Below are 21420 nucleotides of genomic sequence, written 5' to 3' on the forward strand. Positions count from 1 at the left end.
AACGTCGGCGTCGCGACGTTGTGTACCGTTCGAGTTATCCATCGCAATGACGACGACGTTCAGGGAGAGGATGAGAACGAGGAGTGAGTATGGTTGGCGCGTAAGCTGATTTGCTCTAGCGTAAATCATAGACGATACTTAGACTAGTTCCATTTCCTTTTGACTCTCAAAGTTGAAACTAGATTCAAAAATACCTCGGTCTTGTTCGTCCGATGATTTTCTACGAGGTCTGTTAAAACTGGGAAATCTTTCCTGTAAAAAGAATCGTTATTCAAATATTTCAAAATGTTATTGAAAATTCTTGTCCTGTAAAAGGAACAAGAAGTCAATTTAAACCGATTAACAGCCCAAAGTGCACAGCGCTCTTTAGCATGAAAATCTTGGACCCTTTGAAGCGCGTAACTTTTGGCGAACTTTCCTGGTTTTACAAGTTCCACAGCGTATCGGGAATATTCAACATAAATCTTCGCAATACTCGTCTTCCGATCGAACGCGTATTCCTCACGCGAGTCATAGCGATTAGATGCGATCGTTTAATCGCATCTATAATAACGCGAAAACTAAGAAAGAAAGCCAAAGGTTTATAGGTGGTCCAACTATGGTAATTAAAACACTTTGCTCTCCAGACAAAAGTTCGACGGGAAGCAACAGGTTCGCGATCAGTTAAAATTCAGAAGCGTGAAAAAAAACTTTAACGTATAATTTCGAACCATAGGGAGCTAGGAATTATCGCAGAATTTGACGAAAGCAAAACAAAGACCTGTTTTGCCGAACTTTTCATTTTTTGTGACGTCCCGTAGCGCTCAGAGTGGAGAGTATCAAGAAGAGGCGACAACTCGAAATAGAGCGGAAACACTGATTCGCAGAGCTTTGCAATTTGAGCTACTTAGACGTCGCTGAAACTCGAGCGTAAATGTTTCAGTACGCTTCGTTCCTATACTTTGGAGAAACAAACCGCCAATTTGAGAGCAAAATACAGCTTTTTTCAAATCTACGAGCCAACTTGAATTCGATCTCTGTTGAGATCCCTGCCGAATCAAAAGTCCTGTACTTATTCTTTCGTTCAAGAGAGAATGGAACGAATGCCGTCGGAGAGTTGTTATCGAGATTATTACATCGAATGCCGGTGTATGTTTGCTCTTCTCTATTTGCCTTCCTGCCGACTCACCGTGCATACACAGCGAAGACCAGCCTGCTAGGATGCTAGAATTCCCATAGGAATTCTGATATGAAACATGTTTCGCATATTTAGTATCATCTTCGGTAGAATAATGTCGCGATTCTTTTTAACTTCCGAATAATAAGACGCGACTTTGCTTCATCTTTACTTAGTACCACGAGTCGAATATATCCAACATTTATTAATCTCTAACGAAGTCGCGATCGTTCCTAGATCGCCGCGTAACTCGATCAGCCTTCAGGCGCCATCGTTAGCCCGATATTAAAAATGCACCCTCCTCGCGAACCCTTTCGCTCAGCGTAACGGTGTGCCGATATACAAATTTCGAGGATGAATTCATCGTAACGAGAGCATCGTTTCTTGCATATTTTAGAAGCGGGAAAGCGTCGGTGCGCTAGGAGAAAGGGTGATACGCGCGCGCGTGACCTCTACGACAGAGGGACGCACGGTACGAGTGACTCGAGGGATGTCGAGTTGCCTCTGTACATAAATACAGAGTAGCGCGATGCCATCAACAATTCATCGCTATTATTACAGCCACCCTAACGGTACTCTCTGCAGCCAAGAGAGCGTGGAGATCCTCGGGACTTGCGAGGACAAGGGAGGATGTCACAGCTGCCACCCTCGAGAAACGACCTACTCGACTCACTCGGTCTCTAATCTACATCCTTAACAACTCAGTTTGCCTCTTCAAAGTTTGCGTACAGTATCTGCTAATAGTTTTTGGGGGCCTAAGGAACCTGCAATTATTAACAGGGTCGTTGCAGTCGCAACAGCAGAAAGAAACCGATTACTTTCTTTTTCCTACTACGATCGGAGAGTTTACACACGTTTCCCTAAAAGAAAAGCACAAATTAGGTTTGTCGATAACGAAATACACGGCAAAATTTCTTTCAATCGAAATTGTAATTTACACTATTGGCAATTACATACAAATACATACGTTGTCGCGATCAAATGATTCAACGTAGGGAGCGCTTTTATACTCGCTCAAAATTTATCACCGGTCCAAAGCTTCCAAGTTTAATTATTTACATCGATTCCATCGAGCGCGCTTCATAAAGTAAGATTAAAGGTATCATCGCGATTCGAACTCGTGCATTCGCTGCGTCGAATAAATACGCGACTCGGTTTATCCGAAAATCGTTAACAATTCAAAATATTGCCTGTGGGGGCAATCGTTTGATTACCGCGTATAATTAACGGGCTTCACGGACGAAATCGGTTCGTCGCCGATCAGGCAGGAAAATGTGAGATCGAAAGAAAAAAGAACAATTGGAAAATGTTTGCGATAAAATGCGACGCGCCGCTGTCCGATCTTCTGCCACTCGAAACCGATGCTAAATCTACCGATGGTGGTTCGATCGTTTTTTTCTCCGCGCCATTCGTCAACCTAACGATCGTTCGAGAGGTGCCGAGATAAGTCGATGCGAAAACAAGTAACGGAAACGCGAATAAAGATTCATCGACGGGTGGAACGTGGCAGAAAATGTTTGCGAATCGGATGGAAGTTGTAATTTATTTACGGGTGCTCGAGCAGAGCGGTCGGAAAGGCGAATGTTTTCGAAATCGAATCGATTAAATCGCGGCACCGTCGAAAATCCATTCAACCTGGAGGAAAAAAGAGAACGCCGCGAACTTGGACATTTCACGGTTCGAAGCTTCCGATAATTCCACGCGCGGAGGTTGGCAGACAGTTTCCTGAATAAATTTTCAGGCTAGAAATTTTATCGTTGCTCTTTATTTTGCCCGTGTCGAAGCTATTATGCGAAAAAAGTGCAGATCCTTGGCGTATAAGAGTCGAGTATATCGAAACATCGGGAACACGGGTTACACGGCTAGCGATTACGCGAACATAAATTGGTACGCCGAGTTCGTAATTTTGCCCATACCGCATTATTGACCGTTAAATAAGTGAAATAGTCGAGAAAGGAATAGCAACAGTTTACTCGGAGAAGGAGGACAACCGAGGCGACAATTAACGCGAGAATATCGAAATAGCCGCTCCGAATGGTCGTAGTTATTTACGGGAATGGGACGAGAAACGATATCGACTAATGGGCTGTGCTCCGGATAACGGTTCCAACGCTGGCTAACCTGACCTCGGTTAAAAGACTTCACTGGATGTCCCTTCGTTTTGCGCGGTCAAGTCGACCTAAAGCAGATGCGCTATAATTTATGCGGTACGTTACTTACTGCAACGATATTTTCATGGAAACGTGAGACTGTTCGCATGGAAAGTACTTGTATATTTAAGAAACTCCTGGTTTATTCACGAAAACTCTACCTCCCGGGGACGTTTCATAATTAAACGCTAACGCGTAAAAATTTATGCGAAAAATACGATCGAATTGAATTGCGAGATCTGTAATTTTTTAAACGAGATCATATCCCCCACCTAAACATGTCAGCTACGCGGATCACGCTTCGTTCGGAAAGTCGAGGATCAGCTCTCCGGTGAAAGGAACGCGAAAGAGGATGAAAAGGGCGGAATAAGGGGTTGAAGGAATTGGTCCACGAGCCTTGAAAATCGTGACATTTTATAACGCTACATTAACTGATAATATTCTCGTCTGCTACACCGGGGAACGACATTCGTTCTTGCCAGCGAAACGACGCGACGGGGTGTACGCCGATAAAACTTTTAATTGCTCCCGCGTCAATCGAAGAAAAAGAGAGCGAGGATTCGGCCAAGGTACGAGACTTTATCGAGCGTCATGCCCGATGCTTTTGAAAACTCGTTCTCGATCCTCGAGCGAAGACACACACCTGAGCGTTCAGATCTTTCGATTTTCTCGTTGCTGCCTAATGTCGCATGCTTTTTATACAGCTTAAAATCCAATTATTTTAAAATGTAACTTTGTCTAATTGTAACTTTGTCGAAAGTAAAGCTTTGGTAGAAATTGCTTCGAGAATATAGAAATTCCGCGAAAGGAGTTTTAAAATGTTCGCTTGAAAAATGACAATTACCGAACGTTAAAGAGGGAAAAGCGTTCTCTAATTTTCCCAATTTCCAGCGTACTTGGTTCGTTTGTACTTAAGGCGGCGTCATTTAAGCTTCGCTGTAACGACGCTAAGAAAGTACCGTATGTTCCTTTAGCTTTTGTCACATTCGTCCTCCGCTTTCTTCCGTTTCTTATTACTCCCTGCAATCCGTCTCGAGACGGCGCGGCGCGGCGCGCGGCATTTCGAGACAGTTTTCGAAACAAACGAGGGTGCTGCAACTCTGCAGTTCACCGGTGAAAGTGGCTGGAGAAAGGAAGTCGGAGAAACGGAGAGATAAAGAGACAGACGCGGGTGGAGGGAACTGGCTTTACTAGTTTTAAAAGAAATATTAAGTGAAGTCTGCGCTGGCCCGAAGTCGAAGAAAAGGAAGTTGAGTTATCGAGGCACTTTGCATAATTTAACCCCATCCTCTGCACTCCAGTTCCAATTCCACTTTCAACCAACCTTTGTGAGCCCTCCGCGCCGCTACTCGTATCGCGGTTTCTAGATTTCCAAGGCGTTATTGGTTAACAAGGAAACGCGCTCTGCCGGCCTAAAGATTGTTTTCTGATGTTGCCGGTTTGTTTGCTCGCGCCTGGCTTCACCGTTCCGCGGCAACTCGTTGCAATTTATTCATGAAATCGGGAAGGAAAGCAACGGGCAACCGTGAAACACGCCAGGGACCCGCGAAAGTCAGCGTATTTTGAGAACGTTTACGAACGTTCTCACCGATATATGTACATAATAGTACTCGTTTTCGCAAACTGTTTGCATTTTGCGATTCGCGCAAACTTTCTTACTCGCGGCAATTTAATCCTTCTACGAGGACCTGCAAACCTACGGAAATTATCCCCCCAGAGAGTATTCTCTCGTAAAGAAAATTCTTGAAAATTCCATCTTAGCAATTTCGCCTCGCAATTTGGCTTCGACGTAAATCCTCGACACGACGACGTCGCGCGTCGAGGCGAATGTTTCGCTTTCGAAGAAAACGAGCAGGAAAATTGTCGATGTAACAGGCACGTCCGCGAAAGGAGCGAAGATCACGGAGGTCGGCGATCAAGGCGGATGAACGTCCGTCAATGAGGCAACGAAAAAATAGCAAGTTGGATCCCGCGCGTCCCCAGGGGGTGGCATTTTCAACCTTCGTCGACGACCAGACGGGCTTTCACACCTTCGTTCGTAAAGCATTTACGGAGCAACGAGGGAGCAACGGTTTTTGATCGCGTACCAGGGGAAACGTGCACACGTACACATACGCACAGGCTAGTTTTCTACGAGCAGAGATCCCAGCGGGACTTTCGAAGAATGTTAACGACCTCGACGATGCCTGATTTCATCCCTTTACAGATTTATACGATACAAAAAGAACAATTTCATTAAGAATTTTGTTGAGCGAGCCGCGTCCGTTCGTCGGGACTCCCGAAGAAGTCTAATTAAAACTTTTTGTTGAACTTTATATTTCGAGACGCGTGGCAATGGTAAGAAACTCGAGAATAATTTGAAAAGAAAACAGTGATCCGTCTAGGAGTTTTCGCTTCCTCGGTTAAATAAACTCCCAGCCGAGCGAGGAAATTCGTTAATCGTCCGCGACGCTTGAAAAATCACGAAACTCCTTCGAAACGAGCTTTCGTAACGCGACGACCAAACAAGCCGATGCGTCTTGCCCAAAGCGACAAAAAAACACGACTGCTGGACATCTAAAGGGCGACCGACGCCGACGTTTACGATTCAAAGGTACAAAATAAACAATCGACGCAGCGTCGCCGTCGGCGTCGGCGTCGATGCGCCAGCTAGCGTTGCGATAGCATGGTGCCGCGCTTGTATCGATTATTCGTAAGCCAAGGTGTTCAACTTTGCGTGTAAATTCTGGAATTTAGCGAACGTAGTTCGGTCCGTACTACGAAAACAATTCTCGCACAAATGGGCCAAGTCTACCTATCCTTGTTAGCGGTGGCGACAAAGATCCCGAGGATTCCCGCCAGGCGTCTCGGTACGCTCGTTTGTTCCCGTGACCTAGCTTTCGCGGTACCAAACTTGCAGAGAACGTGTCGCGTGTGTGTCTTTTTACAACACGCTTTAATGATACCGTTTCGGCGAAGGAAAGCAAGAAGCGCCACGGTGAGGGGAGCTTCAAGGATTAGAGGAAATCCGATACGAGTGGATCTGCGAAAAAAGCGAAGAAAACGTTTTTCACGTTTTTCCTTCCGTTTTGTCGAAGCATTTCATCCAAGACTTTTGTCTGGAATCGCGTATAAACGAACAGTCGTAGTCGTACAAGTATAACGAGCAACGAAGAGGTAACGCAACGATACTCCAATGTACTACCGATACTATTTTATTTAAACAACGACCGTATTCGGCCGATGCACAGCACCGCGTCGTTTGATAAATAGCTTTCCAATTTGTAGAGATTGCAATAATTGGCGACGTCACGGGAAACATTTAAACGTAATTTTTATTCCTCTCTCGCGAATTACTTTCTCCTGGAGTGTCCGCGTTCTGCGGAGAGGCCAAAAAGACAGAGGGAAAATTGTTAATGGTATCGGAATCCATCGACACGAGCGAATCGAACCAATAGCGATCGGCAAACGATGAGAAACGCACCTACTCGATGATACGAAATTCTATCCGCGTCTCGTTGAATCGCCTTCGATTCAACGCCGTCTTTCGCTTACGCGAATCATTCAACTTTCATGAGTAGAAAAAACAGACCGCGCGCGCGCGCGAAGGTATAACTTTTCGCGGAAGCGACACCGAATCGCTCCGTTTGATCCGACGACGAAAAGGAAACTTTGATACGAAGCTCGTAACGTAAACAGCGGCGGAGACTCGATGCGCCAAGTGGAGCGAGAGAACCGTCAAATGGTTGTCCGGAGAAAGGTATTTGAATAATTTGACAGGAAATTAGCGCGCTTGACACCGGTTACTCGTCTACCTTTGAACTTTGGACGGAGCATACGGAAATTCGCAAACGAGTTCACATTTTCCAACAGAATACCAAGCATTGCTGAAATATCGCCGAGTGTCGATGAAATCACGAGTTTCTGGAAACAACATCGACGGGAGTGAAAACTATGTGTTCTACATACCATTCGTGTATATCGCGTATTTTCAAATGAAAGTCTTTTGTCCCGCGCGACAATATAAAAGTAGCTCGATAAAAACATCACGGTGTACCTACGAAATAAACGAACCTTGTCAGAGTTTTTCTCGATCTCTCATTTTCGATTCGCAGTTCCAAGCTGAAAGTCGTCGTATTGGACTCTTTCATCTATCTCTGTATTCGCGGGCAATTAAACCGATAGATGAATCGACGCAGGCATCCACGAAAAACGGTTCAGCGGATTCCCAGAAGAAAAAGACGCGAGCGAGCGTGTACGCCCTCGCGAGGAGGCGGATCTAACCGCGCGTAAATAGAAACGACGACAAAAAAAAAGGGCGCGGCGGTGTACATAAATTGGACGGAGAAGGAAAGCGAGATGCGCGCATAGAGAAAGAGGGTAAACAAGGAGTGGCGAGGAGAAAAGGAAGAGACGGAAAGAAAGGGATGAAACGAGTCGAGCACAACAATGCGTACAGTCGAAGCGGTAAGTTTGAGGGCTTGCGTTTATTAAATCAACACAAGGCCCACGGGAGGATGGGTTTTCAGACGCGAGCAGTACATCTGCTACAGAAAGCTTTCCGTCGTCGTCCTCCCTTCTCCGACGCTCTCTGTGTTCTTCTCTCTACTTATTTGTCTGCCCTTTCTAGTCTCATCTGCTTGCCTCTGCCTCCCCTAACCCGTTTCTCGTTTACATTTTACGGCTCATCCCAGTGCGTGTTCGCGATAATGACAGGGGAAAAAATAATTAAATATTCGTCGGGATAACAGAGACTGTTAGATTCAAATCAGGAGTTGTCGTTGGAAAAATGCATTTAATTTTACAGCAAACCAAGCGGATCGTGCTTTAAATTTAATCATCCTCGGTATAACCGACGTGTTTATACCGTTACAACGCAACGAATCGATGCTTCTAGCTCCGTTGCTTCGCATTTCGACAGGTAAACAAATTTCAATGTCGATTTTCATCGATATCCTTGGAAATCTGAATATTTTCGTCTACGAAAAAATGAGTTCTTTGGTTATTTCTATCGACTATCTCGCGTCGGTGCATTTTAAATTAACTCGCGTTATTATTTCCAAACACGATGCCCAAAAGTAGGACATCGCAATCAGAAAATCGAGCGCGACGCAAATAGCGAGATCGAGATGCTCTGAAAAGATGAATCGCGCGCATAGAGAGTCGATTGCAAGAAAAGTGGGGCTTAATGCGTCCGACGTTCGCAGAGTCTCGTAATGACGGATGGAAGAAACCAGATGGGGTCCTTATTGTCGGTTAAAAATATTGAAACGTTTTGCCGAAGCCTTTGGCTTACCCGTGCTATGGTCCGCGACGATTTAAAATCCGTCAAGAACGAGACGATACGGGGCATAAAAGATGAGCAGAAAAATGCAAAAGGAATCTCTCGTGCGCTACGCTTCGTATCACGGATGATTCGCTTTTACGTCCACTTAATTTGCCAATTAATTCGACCACTCTGTAAATCTAGAACGCAACGCGATGCAACGTCTTCGTTTCGCTTTGCTATGTATTCGATATCAACTCGACCAGCATTCGACGTAAAACATCGACGCTTGGCCGACCACTCGATTAAAGAAATTAGCCGGTCTTGTTAACCGAGAAGCAGCAGCAGAAGAAGCGAAGAACGAGTAGCGCGTAATTACGAAACAGCGAGATGCTCCGCAAAGATGAGTCGCTTTGAAGCAAGCCGACGTGCGAGGAACGCGCCTCATATTCCCAGCTGCTATTCATATTACCTGGAATTTCAATTCCGAGGACCTTCAGCGTCTTGCTTTAATTAACCACGAGGCCTAATAAACGCATCCACGGTCGGTTGGACCGAAAGAGCAACCAAAGCCGCGGCTTTTTATCCGCGAGTCGACGCACACCCGGAGAACGCGTCGAAATAAGGATACGCGAGGACAAGAACTGGCGAGGAACGAACAACGAACAATACGCCGAGACGTAAGAGCGTTGGCTATGGCGTCCCTTTTCATTTCTGCGTTATGGGTCGAGAGAAGCTGAAAAATTTCGCATCGTGCCGGAAAATTCGTGACGCAGAAATAATTTAGTTAGAGAAAAGTGCGCGTGCACGAGGCTCCCGCTGACCGTGGCTTCGCCGTAATATTTCCAATCGTGCCAATTATAATTTTGTGAACTAAATATTGCCCACCGTTCTTTCATCCACCCACGCAACTTGTCACGCGCTTAGTACTTCCGGTTCTCGAGCGACACGTTTCTTCGAGAGTTCGAGGCCGGACGACGACAGTAACTACTTTCCACCGCGGAACGAATATCAGGAGCAAGTCAGCTTTGCTCGCGTACGTAGTCCGCCATGATAATCGATCGTTCATCGATGAGAAAGATACATGGTCCTTCGAAAATTAAAATTTTCGGTTCCTACACGAGGCGAGGATACGCTTACATCGTCGAGTTCGCGGTGCAGCGTACATCACTTTTTCCTCCGATTCTGTTGCTTTTCAGCGTTGATTCGAGCGCAGCTGCTATATACGAGAAAGGAGAGAGAAACGGGAGCAAAACGAGAAGCTCGGTTCTCTCGGTTCAAGCTAAAAATACCTCTCCTCTTTACCTACGCCCCCTTCGCTCTCGAGCACACCCCGAACCTCTCTCTTTCGTTCCTTCGTCGCGTCTTCTCTTTCCGCTTCGACCCTGTTCCCCATGCTAGACGCGCTCGACTCTTCTCCGTCCCTCTGTCTCTGCCCTTCCGCTTCTCGCTGCTCCAAACCGTCGCTTTAAGGCTATAAATAAAAAAAAATAACGAGAACACCGTGCACGCTGCGGGTGTCTCAAGAGAAGAATAATTAGAAGCGGCTCTCGGAGCGTCCGCAGAAGAGAAAACTCTCTGGTGCGAAGCGTTCTTCTTGCCGCGTCTCCCTCTCGCGCTTTTCTTCCGTCGACCGCCGCTTTCGGCGTGCTTCACCTCTAGTTTCTCGTACGACCAAACATTTTCCCGATCCACGCTACGCACGCTCGCCTCGATATGCGATGAGTTTTCCTAGAAAATCTACGAAATCTCATAAATTAGAGAATTTGCGAAACGAAGCAAATGTAGAAAACGTAAAACGCTATTTTCGTTGCGTAACACCTCGCTAGTTTGCTTTACATTTTCATCGATTAGACATCGTTCGCGAAATACGAGTGTATCGATCTCCAGCGAAACGAACGTTGCTATCCGCGGCAGACGATGTTTCATTAATTCCCGTGCGTGCGTTTGCGGTCCGTATTTCTGGCACCGTCCATCCGAATTCCCCGAACCGACGACGAAGGCAAAATCTCGGTAACGTAAATGTGGCCTCTATCTCTCCGGGACAATATCGAGGGAAATAGTATACGGAAATAGTTCAGGAGACCGTCGATATTTTCGCTTCGATGGCGTTAGAGACACGCGCCAACGTTCTTATCCCCGTGAAAACACCACGGAGACGCTGAGCCACCGTCTAACGCAAACAGGAACAAATAGAGAGGAGAAGAAGAGAAGAGTCAGCCGACCGATCCGCGACGGAAGGAAAAAAGAGTCGAATCGAGTTTGGCGCGGGGCTTCGAGAACCGCGCAAGGAAAACAAGCGCGAACGTTGGACATCGGTGCCGAATTACGATTTCTCGTGAGTCGGAAAAGGAAGAATTAACACGGAGGAAAAAGCAAAGATGAAGGTCGAGAGATAGAATCGACGATCCGGATGCAAATTCCAATCCATTAGTCGGCCGTTAACGATCAAATGTGCTCTTTTGTCTGTATACGTGGATATATTCTGGAAAGGGCTTCTCCAGTGGAGATCCAACGGAATGCAAAGAGAAAGAGGGAGAGACAGGAGAATCCGCCGCCTCGATAGCTGGGGGTTTCCCGTCGTACGACGAATCGTCGTGCCGTAAAGGATTTTCGATTACTTTTTGTTGCTGCGCTTCATTCGCTTTGGTTTCGAGTTTGTCTTTCTTTCGTATTCCGCTCTGGCATTCAATGTTTATCGCCAGCCACGTACTTTGACAACCTCTATTTCGTTTCTCCCAAACGAATGTAGAAGATGCGACCTCTTTCCAGTTCCTTTCAAGGCGGACGGCTGTTTCTCCCTAATTGCGCCTGGTTGATTCAAGGTTTCCGAATTCAAGGCAAGATACAGCTTGCAAACGATCTCCGTTTTACTGGAACATGTTCGAGTTTATATCGAGTCTCGAGTGTAAGAGAGCATCGCGGAGAAATGTATTACAATTGTAATCAATGGAATGGGTATCCTCCTTGGCATGTAACGATGCATGGAAGGAATCTGACGGTAGAATAAAAATTACGTTTCTCGCGATCCGTTTCAAGATAACCAACGGGAAATTCGGCGAATTAGCTTTTCTCGGGACCAGGGAATCCTTCGAAGGCCAGCATAGCGAGGTCGCGCGAGCGCGCTAACGATTCAGGAATTCTCCGTGGAGCGTAAAACAAAATGCCGTCACACGCTGGAAATGCCGCGCATTCGCATTCTCCGCATTCATCCGCCTTTTCCGTTTCCTTCGCCTCGCGATCCCCTCCTCCCACCCTATCGTTCCCAACGACTTGCCAGCCTCCCCTCGATTTTCCCAGGGAGTCGGGGAATGCGAGGACGGTCTTTAAACCGAAATTGAATTTCGACGAACGCGTGCCTTCCTAATTCGAATTTGACGTTTCCGGGCGCGCAGGAACGCGTCCCCGTGAAAACGTGGCAGAGAGCAAACCCAACCCCCGAGCGAACCTCGGGTCACGGATTTATTCGACTTTCGACTCGCGCCATCGACCTGGCCACAGCCACGAATCGAAAGCGTGAAAACCGTAGAGAGTTACGAGGCACGAGGGAAATTTATCGACCGCCAGGGACATGCGACACCTGTTCCCCCGTGCACGGTCATTACCATTTGAAATATTTCTCTTGTTTATGAACCAACCGAGTAGTGCTTTCCCCAAATGCGTGGACGAAAGACTTGTCGAGATCGAGGAATTTTTCCTTCCTCGGGAAAGTCTTTGAAACAATTGTACGCGTCGCAGCGATGAATCACGGAACACCGTGGACAATTCGCAGAGGCGTGTTCTCCGGAAGAGACCTCCTGTCATCGGTGAGCGTGACACGCGTTGGAACGACAGAGTTCACGCCGACGCCGACGTCGACGTCCGATAATTTCCGACTTCTCCAATTATCGTTTCTCGCTCCGACTGAGAAAGCAGGTCGAAGAGCGCAAACCGAGGAAATGGCATGTTCCGGTAAGCTGACGTTGCTCGAAGCGTACCGTGGCTCAGAAATAAGCGCACGCTGATCAACGAAATCGCACCGGTAGGGATTTCACGCTGGAACGCTAAACGTTGAGCAACTTGTCGGACTACTCCCCACCCAAAATCTCGAAGGAACTCGATCGTTGCGCGCCTTTTTGGTGTTCGCTAATTATTTGCTCAAGGGAACGCGAACAAGTTTAATCGAAAATTCATTCTTGACTCACCGATTAGCTTGCCGAACTGCGCCGGTGGCTTCCATTCCGGATAATGTCGTGGAAATCGCGCTCTCGACCAGTACGTCCTTAAAGTGACTTTATACAGCGCCAGCTTATCCTGTTTGTCCTCTTTTTCCTGTCTGTCCTGTGTGAACGATCCGCATTGGGCGACCACGAATACCAGCCGCGTCCCTAGTAGCGTCAACAGCAGCGTCGACCACCGCAGCCAGGTCCCGCGAAACATCTGAAAGAGTATCAACGAGTCGCGTTAAAGTAACGAATCTCGAGGAAAACTGGCCTTTAAAAATCGTTTACGAGCAAAGAGGATAATTTTTCGGGCATCGTCATCCGTCTCCCTGGACGAGACACCGAGAGCAAATCGCATACAGTTTTCAAAGTCGATCCATTAGCCGTCGTTTTTTTCTCGCTACCTCTGTTTCCGTGCTAGCAGACAAGCGTGCAACAACATTTTTAGAATAAGAAGACGCGCGCCAGTTGATCGATCCGCCGCGAAACTCGTGCACGTACGGGTATGCGTTTGCACGTGCGCGAGCTCCGATGAGATGCATAAATTTCACGGTGTTTTTAAAGCCCGGTAATCTTTCGATCGAAGGCTCGATCAATCCGGTGGTTTGAATACGAATCGAAATTACACTCGTCCGGTGCCGAACCGAGTGAATCGCGAGTCTGTGGAACTTGTTGTGTTATCCCTGTGGCTTTGACTGCTACCGACGTACAACAAAGCTCGCGGTGAATTTATAGGACGTTCCGTTTCGACTAGCCAAACTCGAATTGGGTTACGAAATATAATTTCGCACAGGGATCCGTGTAAGAAGGCGGTTGGCGCACATCGTTTCCCTTGCCATTGCTAAACGTGTTTTTGAACGGTACGATCGAATCTTTAACACGACTCGATAACGATTTGTTTCGACAAACGATGTAACACGACTGTACGAGAATTTGTGTAATCCACTAAAGCGTATAAAAACATAAATTCTCCGTTCGACGTTGGTAAAGCAGAGATTATAGAAAATTGTACGTTGACTCGATAATAAAGATTTTGAAACGTCTCTGTCGTTGAACGGAGTGTATTGTACAGATGGCACGGTTGCGCGTACACAGGGAGATGTGCAAGATCGTATCAGCTCGGCATGCACCGGCGCGCTCTGTTTACATATGCAGATTCGCGAGTGTACTCAACATTCAAATCGCATTCGAATCGTTTCCAATCGGTCGGCGCTGCCGCCACTCGTCGAAATTTCACAGCGGTGTCGCCTCCGCGCGATTTTCCGCCACGCTGCGCCGCCGCCGCGCCAATCGTGTTAGATTTCGCCATGAAAACTCATCCATTTTCCAAATCGTTCCAAACTTAATCTCTCTTCGAAGACAACATCGATCGGGATCGAGATGTTGTCTCGAAGTCGTACGAAAATAATCGCAAACTCGCGACTCGCGAAATGGTAACAAATGCTAACTGGCCTAAGAGCAAAAATAAATTTGACGTGCCTGGTCTGCACTGATGTATGCGAAAATCCCAGGGGACACTGAAACGATTCGCAGACCGTACAACCAAAGCGCAACGCGGCGCGTTAAAAACCGCGAAATCTTTTAATCAGCCGCCCAACTAGCATCCGAACTTCGGAACGAGTTAGCTGGCTTGTTAATCCGCTTCACAGATACAAATACACCGAGCGACCGAGCGGCGTATTAACACAACTCGTTAACGAACAGCATACATACCGAAAGTTTTGCGTTCCCCTGGCAAGGCTTGCCAAATCAGACGAAAGTATGTAAGTACTTTTCCGTCAAGAAACTAAAATAAAATTCTCAGTACACTATACAGGTGCGGTTCTTTTTAACGGCGCCATACATTAATTTATCTTGTGCTCTTCGTACGGAACAAAGTCCGCCATCGACATATCGTACGAAAAATGCATATATTCCTTACGCATAAAATCATGATTACACTGGTCGCGTTCAAAGAAACCATCATATTCGACTAAAACGCGGTCGAATTACGTATCAAGTTTTCTACAACTAATTCTGCGGAACTAGTATTAAAAAATTGACGAAACTAACGAAAAGTGTCGAAGAAATTTGTATGGATAAATAGATTTTAGCGTTTAATAAAACCCGGCTCACGTTTTTCGTCATGAGTCCCCAAATGCACACCACGAGTCGCTACGTTATTCGTAGACTAGGAAACATTTTCGCACGAAAATAGACTAGGACAGGGACGTTATTTCACCGGTAAAGTCGTATCTCGTTTACCGTCACCCCTTGGAGAGGTTTCCGCGGCTACGAACTTGCGGCAGTGAGCCACCTAACTGAAAACTACTCTTTCTCTCGGTCTCTCTTTCCGTTACATTTACCACCTTTTTTTTATATGCATTTCATTTCGTTTCATTATCCTCTCACCAAAATATCTCACGAACGCGTAATACCGTTGAACGAGGTGGATTTCGCTTACGCGACGAATCGTTTGTCCGTTGTCGCCTGTGACCCCATTTCTGCCCTTAACTTGTGCACGTTGACGAAAAACCGATGAACGCCACAAGGATTCGTCGCGAGTTTTCAACGCTTTCGAATTCGGTCGTTTGCTGTGCGACCCTAGTTCGTCCTCGACGAACAAATTCTTATCGAGAAAAATCCGTGTTATAAAACCATGGTTGTTTCGTTTCGATCATTTTTTCCTGACCGTAAAACATCGTTTACGTTCCAGTAGTTGAAAGCTAATCCTACGGTTAATCGACCGAATGGACGAGAAAGCTCACGTGCACGCGATATACCGCGCAATTATCTGGCGGACGGAATTCTTCCGAGTCTCGCAGCCGCGAACTTCAGAATTTTCTAGTAAGCAACAAGTTGTCGCGAACGCGATTACTTGTTGGCACGTAAATAATGAAAACCAACGAGTCAGCCCACTTTCTCCGTCTCTCTTGCACTCGCAGAGATTTTACATGAATTTAAACGGTAGTTCTATTCCCCGGCTGCACGCGGCTCTACATGCCCGTGGACTTCCGAAAGAGAGAGCGGAATAAAACGAAAAATTCTGGCATCGTTCTGTCGACCATAAAACGATCGACGAAACGTGTATCCGTACGCGTTCGCGAGGACAGTATTTCACCGAGCTCTTCTCCGCAAGCTTTCGCGACTTCGTCAGAAATGATTTACGCTTCCTCGAAGGATAACGGACTGTGTCGATGAAACAACTGAAAATCATGAAATCGCGTAGCAGCAAAAGGGTTGATAATGATTGCTAAGCCGTACGAAAATTTCTCCAACTCACACCGGTCCCCAAAACGAAACTTTCCCGATGCAGTTTCCATCGATTCCGACCTTTCTCGTCGCCACGGTCGGAAGCAATGGGATGGGGCACGAAGATAACTCCGGCGAAAGGACCGTTTCAATACGTTTCGCGATTCCACGGAAGCCACGAAAGGGCACAGAGATACTTCTCCGCTGTACGGCGCTCGGGCTTTAAATAATGTTTGAATAAAAAGACCGAAAAAGTTTTTCGGTTAGACCGTGCTCGAAGCAGGATTTACAACGAGGGGAGAATAACCAACCACTCGCCCTCCCACCTCTGTGTAGTCGAGGCAATAATAAAGTGAAACGACAGTGGAAGGGCTGAGAAGGGGGAGACCGGAAGCTAGAGGCGAGAGGCGAGAGGCGAGAGGCGAGAGGAATAGCCGGAGAAGACGAAGTTGCCGCGCTCCCGTCTCTCTGGATATTCAATTTCAATCGGATTCCTCGAGAGCTTCATCCCCAGAATCCGTTACAAAAGTTCGGTCGCGACGCAGACCGAGGAACCAGACCGATTTCGACCGCTTCCGGGGGCGGACGAGGGCGAGCGTGTTTTAAAAGTATACGAGGGGCCGCAACTTCTTCCCCAGCGAGTCGTTAACTTCGCTCGAAAGCGTAATTCCGTTCTCGTCCTTAGCCCCTGGTTTTCGACTCGTCGTTCGCTGTTTGTCGAAGAACACGTGTTTCGGAGTGTTTAGGATGTTGCGGTGAAGTTTGTGCTCTCACCCGAGACTACCGGCAAATTATCGAACCACCGTTCCTCCAATTTATTTACCAATTCTAACGAGACACGCGTGCAATCTTCCAAAGCGAACGTATGTACTTCGATAAGCCGTATCAATGAAAAAATTAAACAGCCATATGTAATAAATATACATTACATATACTATTAAAAGAATTTTCTATTTTATACATCATTATGCCTAACGTTCCACTGCGATATCAAAGTCGATAAATGAACGAGCACGAATAACAAGGGACGAGTTAACGAACGCAACAATTAGATAATACATTTTCGATAATTAAACGAGATAATCGTGCCGAAAGCGTCGACTGTAATTTCCACCGAATAATAATTTGTTGAGAATCGAAATGCATTAATAACGATGTTAACGCTATATTGAAAATATAACGTATTATACGCGGAAAAGTTTAAAGATTATACGTTTAGTTAACGAACGGTCTCTTGTTATATTGCAGATCTGTAACTCCTGTTGAAAGCTGACGAATAACGCGATTGTTGGGATAATGCGGGGAACTACAACCGATCGAGTAGTTCTCTAATTGTTTTTAGCGTAACCGTTGATGAAAACTAGAAGATCGAGTATATCGTTACTACGTGAAACACTAACGCGAATGCAAACACCGATATCGTTAGCGAAAAAGCACAATTCAGTTTGGAGACCCTGTGCCCAATTAATGGACCTTTCTCTCGTCAAAGTTCTCGTTTAACCGAACGCGTATCGATGCAGTTGCAACTCTAACTTGCACCCTTCTGTCGCAAAGCATGAAAACTCGTTAATCATGTAAAGCGAACACAACCGGCAATCAATTTCGCTTCTGGATGAACTATCGAGTTTCCTATCGGCATATTTCGCCTCGAATGTTGGACTATTGCGCGAGCCTTGACAATTCGCACGCGTTAAAAGATAAAAAGAGGAGAAAACCGAGACGCTTGCGATTTTACGAAACGATTAGGAAAACTAGCTTTCGTGGGACAAGAAGAAAAATAAATGTTTCGAATCGAAGCTGCGAGATGGTTGAAAGTTGAAATGAGAACGACCAGTTGCATCGCGAATAGTACATTGTTCGCGCTAACGCGTTTCTTTCGTCGATTCTCGAATCCTAATAAGCGCTGTTTCTGCGAGATAATAAACGCGGTAAACTATCTCTAACCATATAGTATATTGACAGAGGTGTGTACGCAGGACGGTCCAATCGAGCCGTAATTGTTTCGGGTTACAAGCCTCCGGTAGCGAATCCCCAAATGCACCGCAGAACATCAAGCATAATCATGCTCTTCCGTCATTCGCTAGTATTTTGCCAACGATATTCCTTTCAGGATCGGGATAATTTTAGCGGTCGATCGGCGCATTTAAAATATCCCAGATTATAGCGTACACAGCTTCTCGTAAGAAAATTACCGAAACGCTATACGTAATACAACTCGTCCGTACGACGCGGAAATTAAAAAAGCTGCACCACCGCGGTTGAGAGCTTTTCGTTTGCTTTTATTGCCGTCACTATATAACCTCGATTCCGCCAATCGCTTCAACTCTTCTAGACATTACGCAACGAGCGAGAGTCGCGGGTCGATTACCCCGCAAAAACATCCAGATTTACCGCGAAAAAGAAGAAATAGTCGCGAGTTCGGCGCAGAGGAAATACGATACGAGCCTTACGGTCGACCGCACTCCTCTCCATCTTCCGTAAACTTTGTTTAGTAGTTGGACCTAGTAGTAGGGCCTAGTTAGCGCAACGCTACAACACTTGGAGTCTATTTACGCGAAAGGACCAAAAATCCGCGGTGGAAAACATTCGTTCCAACTTTCAACTGGTATCGAATAAACAAACAAGGAACATAGACGATGCAACGGTACTACGAGACGAATACCGATATCCTGTTCGGACGATTAATATCGTTGCCAAGAAGTCGATATCGGAAACCGTTATAAACGCGTAAAAATGATAGCCTACGGAAATTGTGATCCGCGACGCGAAACAAACTTTGCGTTTCGGGTAAATTTGTTCTCTTACCTTTTCGAATAGGTAATACACTCCGTTGAGTAAATAAACGATTAACGATGGTAGATCGAGTTACCTTATTCCCGATGCTCGACGATCACGCTGCTCGTTGTTCCCGTCTCGGTCTGTCGCTTTGTTTTTCCTTGAACAGAGTGGACAGCGGCAGTCGAGATGAACGCCGAGTCGCAAAAACACCTCACATATCACACACAGACATCGCGCGAGAGTCGAGAAAGGCCCGCGGAGGAAATCGTTTTCGCACGGAAACCGAGGAACCGCGACCGAAGCAAAATCGTTTCGTGAACGCGAATGTTCGGCCACGAATTCACGAATTTTCGCCGCGCGATTGAAAGAGAGAGATGACGCACAGACACGGCACGCGCACGAATTTGGTTGCGAGCGAACGAGAACGAAAAGGGGGAAGGAGGTTCTCACGTTTCACGACACGTCTCACGCACGAGTCACTGCCAACACCGCACGCGAAGCTTTTAGTTCGAGGGTTGTCGCGATACTGCGAGGACCGCGATGCGTCGCGGCCGACCGTACCCCCGCCGCTTTCCCAGTCAACTTGCCCTGCTATTCCGCGTATCATTGGCTACCGCCTTCGCGCCCCATCGCTCCATTGGATCATTCGAAACGACGTTTGCGCCCTGCCTACTCGCCACACTTGGACCAACAAAACTCCTTTCGAATATAATTCATAATCGCGGAGCAACCATCGAGTCCCACAGTCTTACAGTCTTATAGATATCAGGCTGGAATCGGCACTCCGGCCAAACAGCCTTATCGATATCTTTCGACGATCGTCGAAATGTCGTTTTTGCTCGACTTTTTTAAATCTGGTACAATTGCGAGATCGACGGCGGATGCACGCTTTTCTTTCCTTTCTTTCCTTTCTTTCTACTAGGTAACATGAATCAAGCAGACCGAGTACGGAATGAAATTACAACTGTTCGCGGCAGTAGTAAACGTTCCCATCGCAACGTGCCAGACCATTTGAAAGTGTAATTTTCCCGACGCAATTATAACACTAGTTGCCCCTTCCCATAGCTTTATGCTTAGTACCGCAATGCGCTTCTCTACTCAATTGTAGCGTCCGTTGTAAAATATAAATCCTGAGCCTCCGATGCGCTCGGATTTAACTCAAATAAAATTACACCGTGCCGTTCGCTCTCCCTTATGGATCGTACAAACACCCGTGGTCCTGCTTCTTTCTTTGCCATTTAATTAGCGATATCTCGCGATACAACAATGTAAGAAGCGTAATCGAGTTTCCAACGATTTCTCACTCGATCTCCGACTGACATCGTCTACGAGAATCATTTTCCAAAAGACAAGGGTGGAAGGATGCCGAGTTGCGCACAGAAGTCATGAATCCTTGATAACGTTGCTGTTTCGCGTTCATCCGTACGCTCGTTTCCAGGCAAATGGCGGACTCGATGCTACTCGACGCAGGATTCGGATAAGGCGTAACGTTATTTAACGGAACACCATCTTGTCCGGATTGTTTCGACGGAGAGAGGGAGAGAAAGAGCCACTTAGCCGAAATTACCCGATCCGACATAGACGAGTGGCAAGAAGCAAAGAGAAACGAGGGGCAAAGCGAGAACGACGCGGAGCACGTAATCTTGATTTGCGAGTGTTTCGTGATAGCAATCGATGATAAGGCGTCCTAACGATGATCGAGGAAACCTCCAAAGAGAACCAATTTACCGTTTCGTAGTCAATCGTAAATATGGTAGGTTCCGCTTAACGATATCAAAGATTGAATATGAAATCCGATGACGATGACGATGACGATGACGATCCAGTAGATTTTCTCGAAAAGCGAAATTCATCGTCAAAGCGATCCAACGAAAAGCCTGTACGGTCGAATCGCAACGTTGTTGTTTCCCTTTTCCTTGGTTCCGTCCATTTCAACGTCTCCGAAAGAAAATTTAGATTACAAAGTTAGCGTCGGATAACGTTTCGTCATCCCTCTTCGTCCAGGAAGAAAGAGGAAAAGGGCGGAAACAAGGGGCGGTCGACAATTCACGTGACTTTGGACCGTGTGGATGCACTCGGCCGACTGGAAAGGAAAACTTTTTCGTCCGCGCGATACCATACCTTCTTCTACCTCTCGGTTTCTTTCTTTTGCAGCAGGAATCGGCCATTCGGCCTGGCCTCGTTAATTCTTTTCTCTCGTTCGGGAAAAGAAGCTTGCAATTGCGATTCGCATCTTTCCTTGTTTCTTCTCTGTTGTCCCACTCGCCGGTCCTCTCATTTTTCATTCGTCTCTCGGAGAAGAGTGCACTTTAGCCGTGTCACCCGTAGACAAAGATACAATGGAATATTCCGTGCGTCTGCGAACGTTGTGTTGCAGGGCCACTGAAATATTTCATGCGGATGCCATGAGTGCATGTCGTTGGTCTCGGATCCGTGTCCGTAGCCGGTCCGAACGCGCGAAACGCTTTATCCGTCGGCGCAAACTTACCGAAATGAGCGTTATCGGCTACGATTTGGATAGGTTTCGTTGCGTGCTTCCTTCAGCCGAAAATGATGACGCGTTTAAAATGGAAAGGAGGACCTATAATTCAGTTTAGAAGCATCTTCCAGCGCTAAGATCTCAGAGGTAGCCATATTGGATATCCGAAAACAACGCGA

At 46.5% G+C, this 21420-nt stretch overlaps 1 protein-coding gene across 1 annotated transcript in view; it reads right to left on the minus strand.

The window, feature by feature from the left end:
- The window catches only part of LOC128875630 (uncharacterized), a 101923-nt gene extending 82646 nt beyond the window's left edge, over nt 1–19277 (minus strand). Inside the window, exons 1-2 of the mRNA XM_054121373.1 lie at nt 18854–19277; nt 12736–12970 (exon numbers count right to left, since the gene is read on the minus strand). Of these exons, the coding sequence (XP_053977348.1) occupies nt 12736–12970 (235 nt within the window). The 5' untranslated portion in view covers nt 18854–19277. The remainder of the gene's footprint in view (nt 1–12735; nt 12971–18853) is intronic.
- Nucleotides 19278–21420: the final 2143 nt, after the last annotated feature.

Source organism: Hylaeus volcanicus, chromosome 4 (assembly GCF_026283585.1).
Source record: "Hylaeus volcanicus isolate JK05 chromosome 4, UHH_iyHylVolc1.0_haploid, whole genome shotgun sequence".
NCBI lineage: Eukaryota > Metazoa > Arthropoda > Insecta > Hymenoptera > Colletidae > Hylaeus > Hylaeus volcanicus.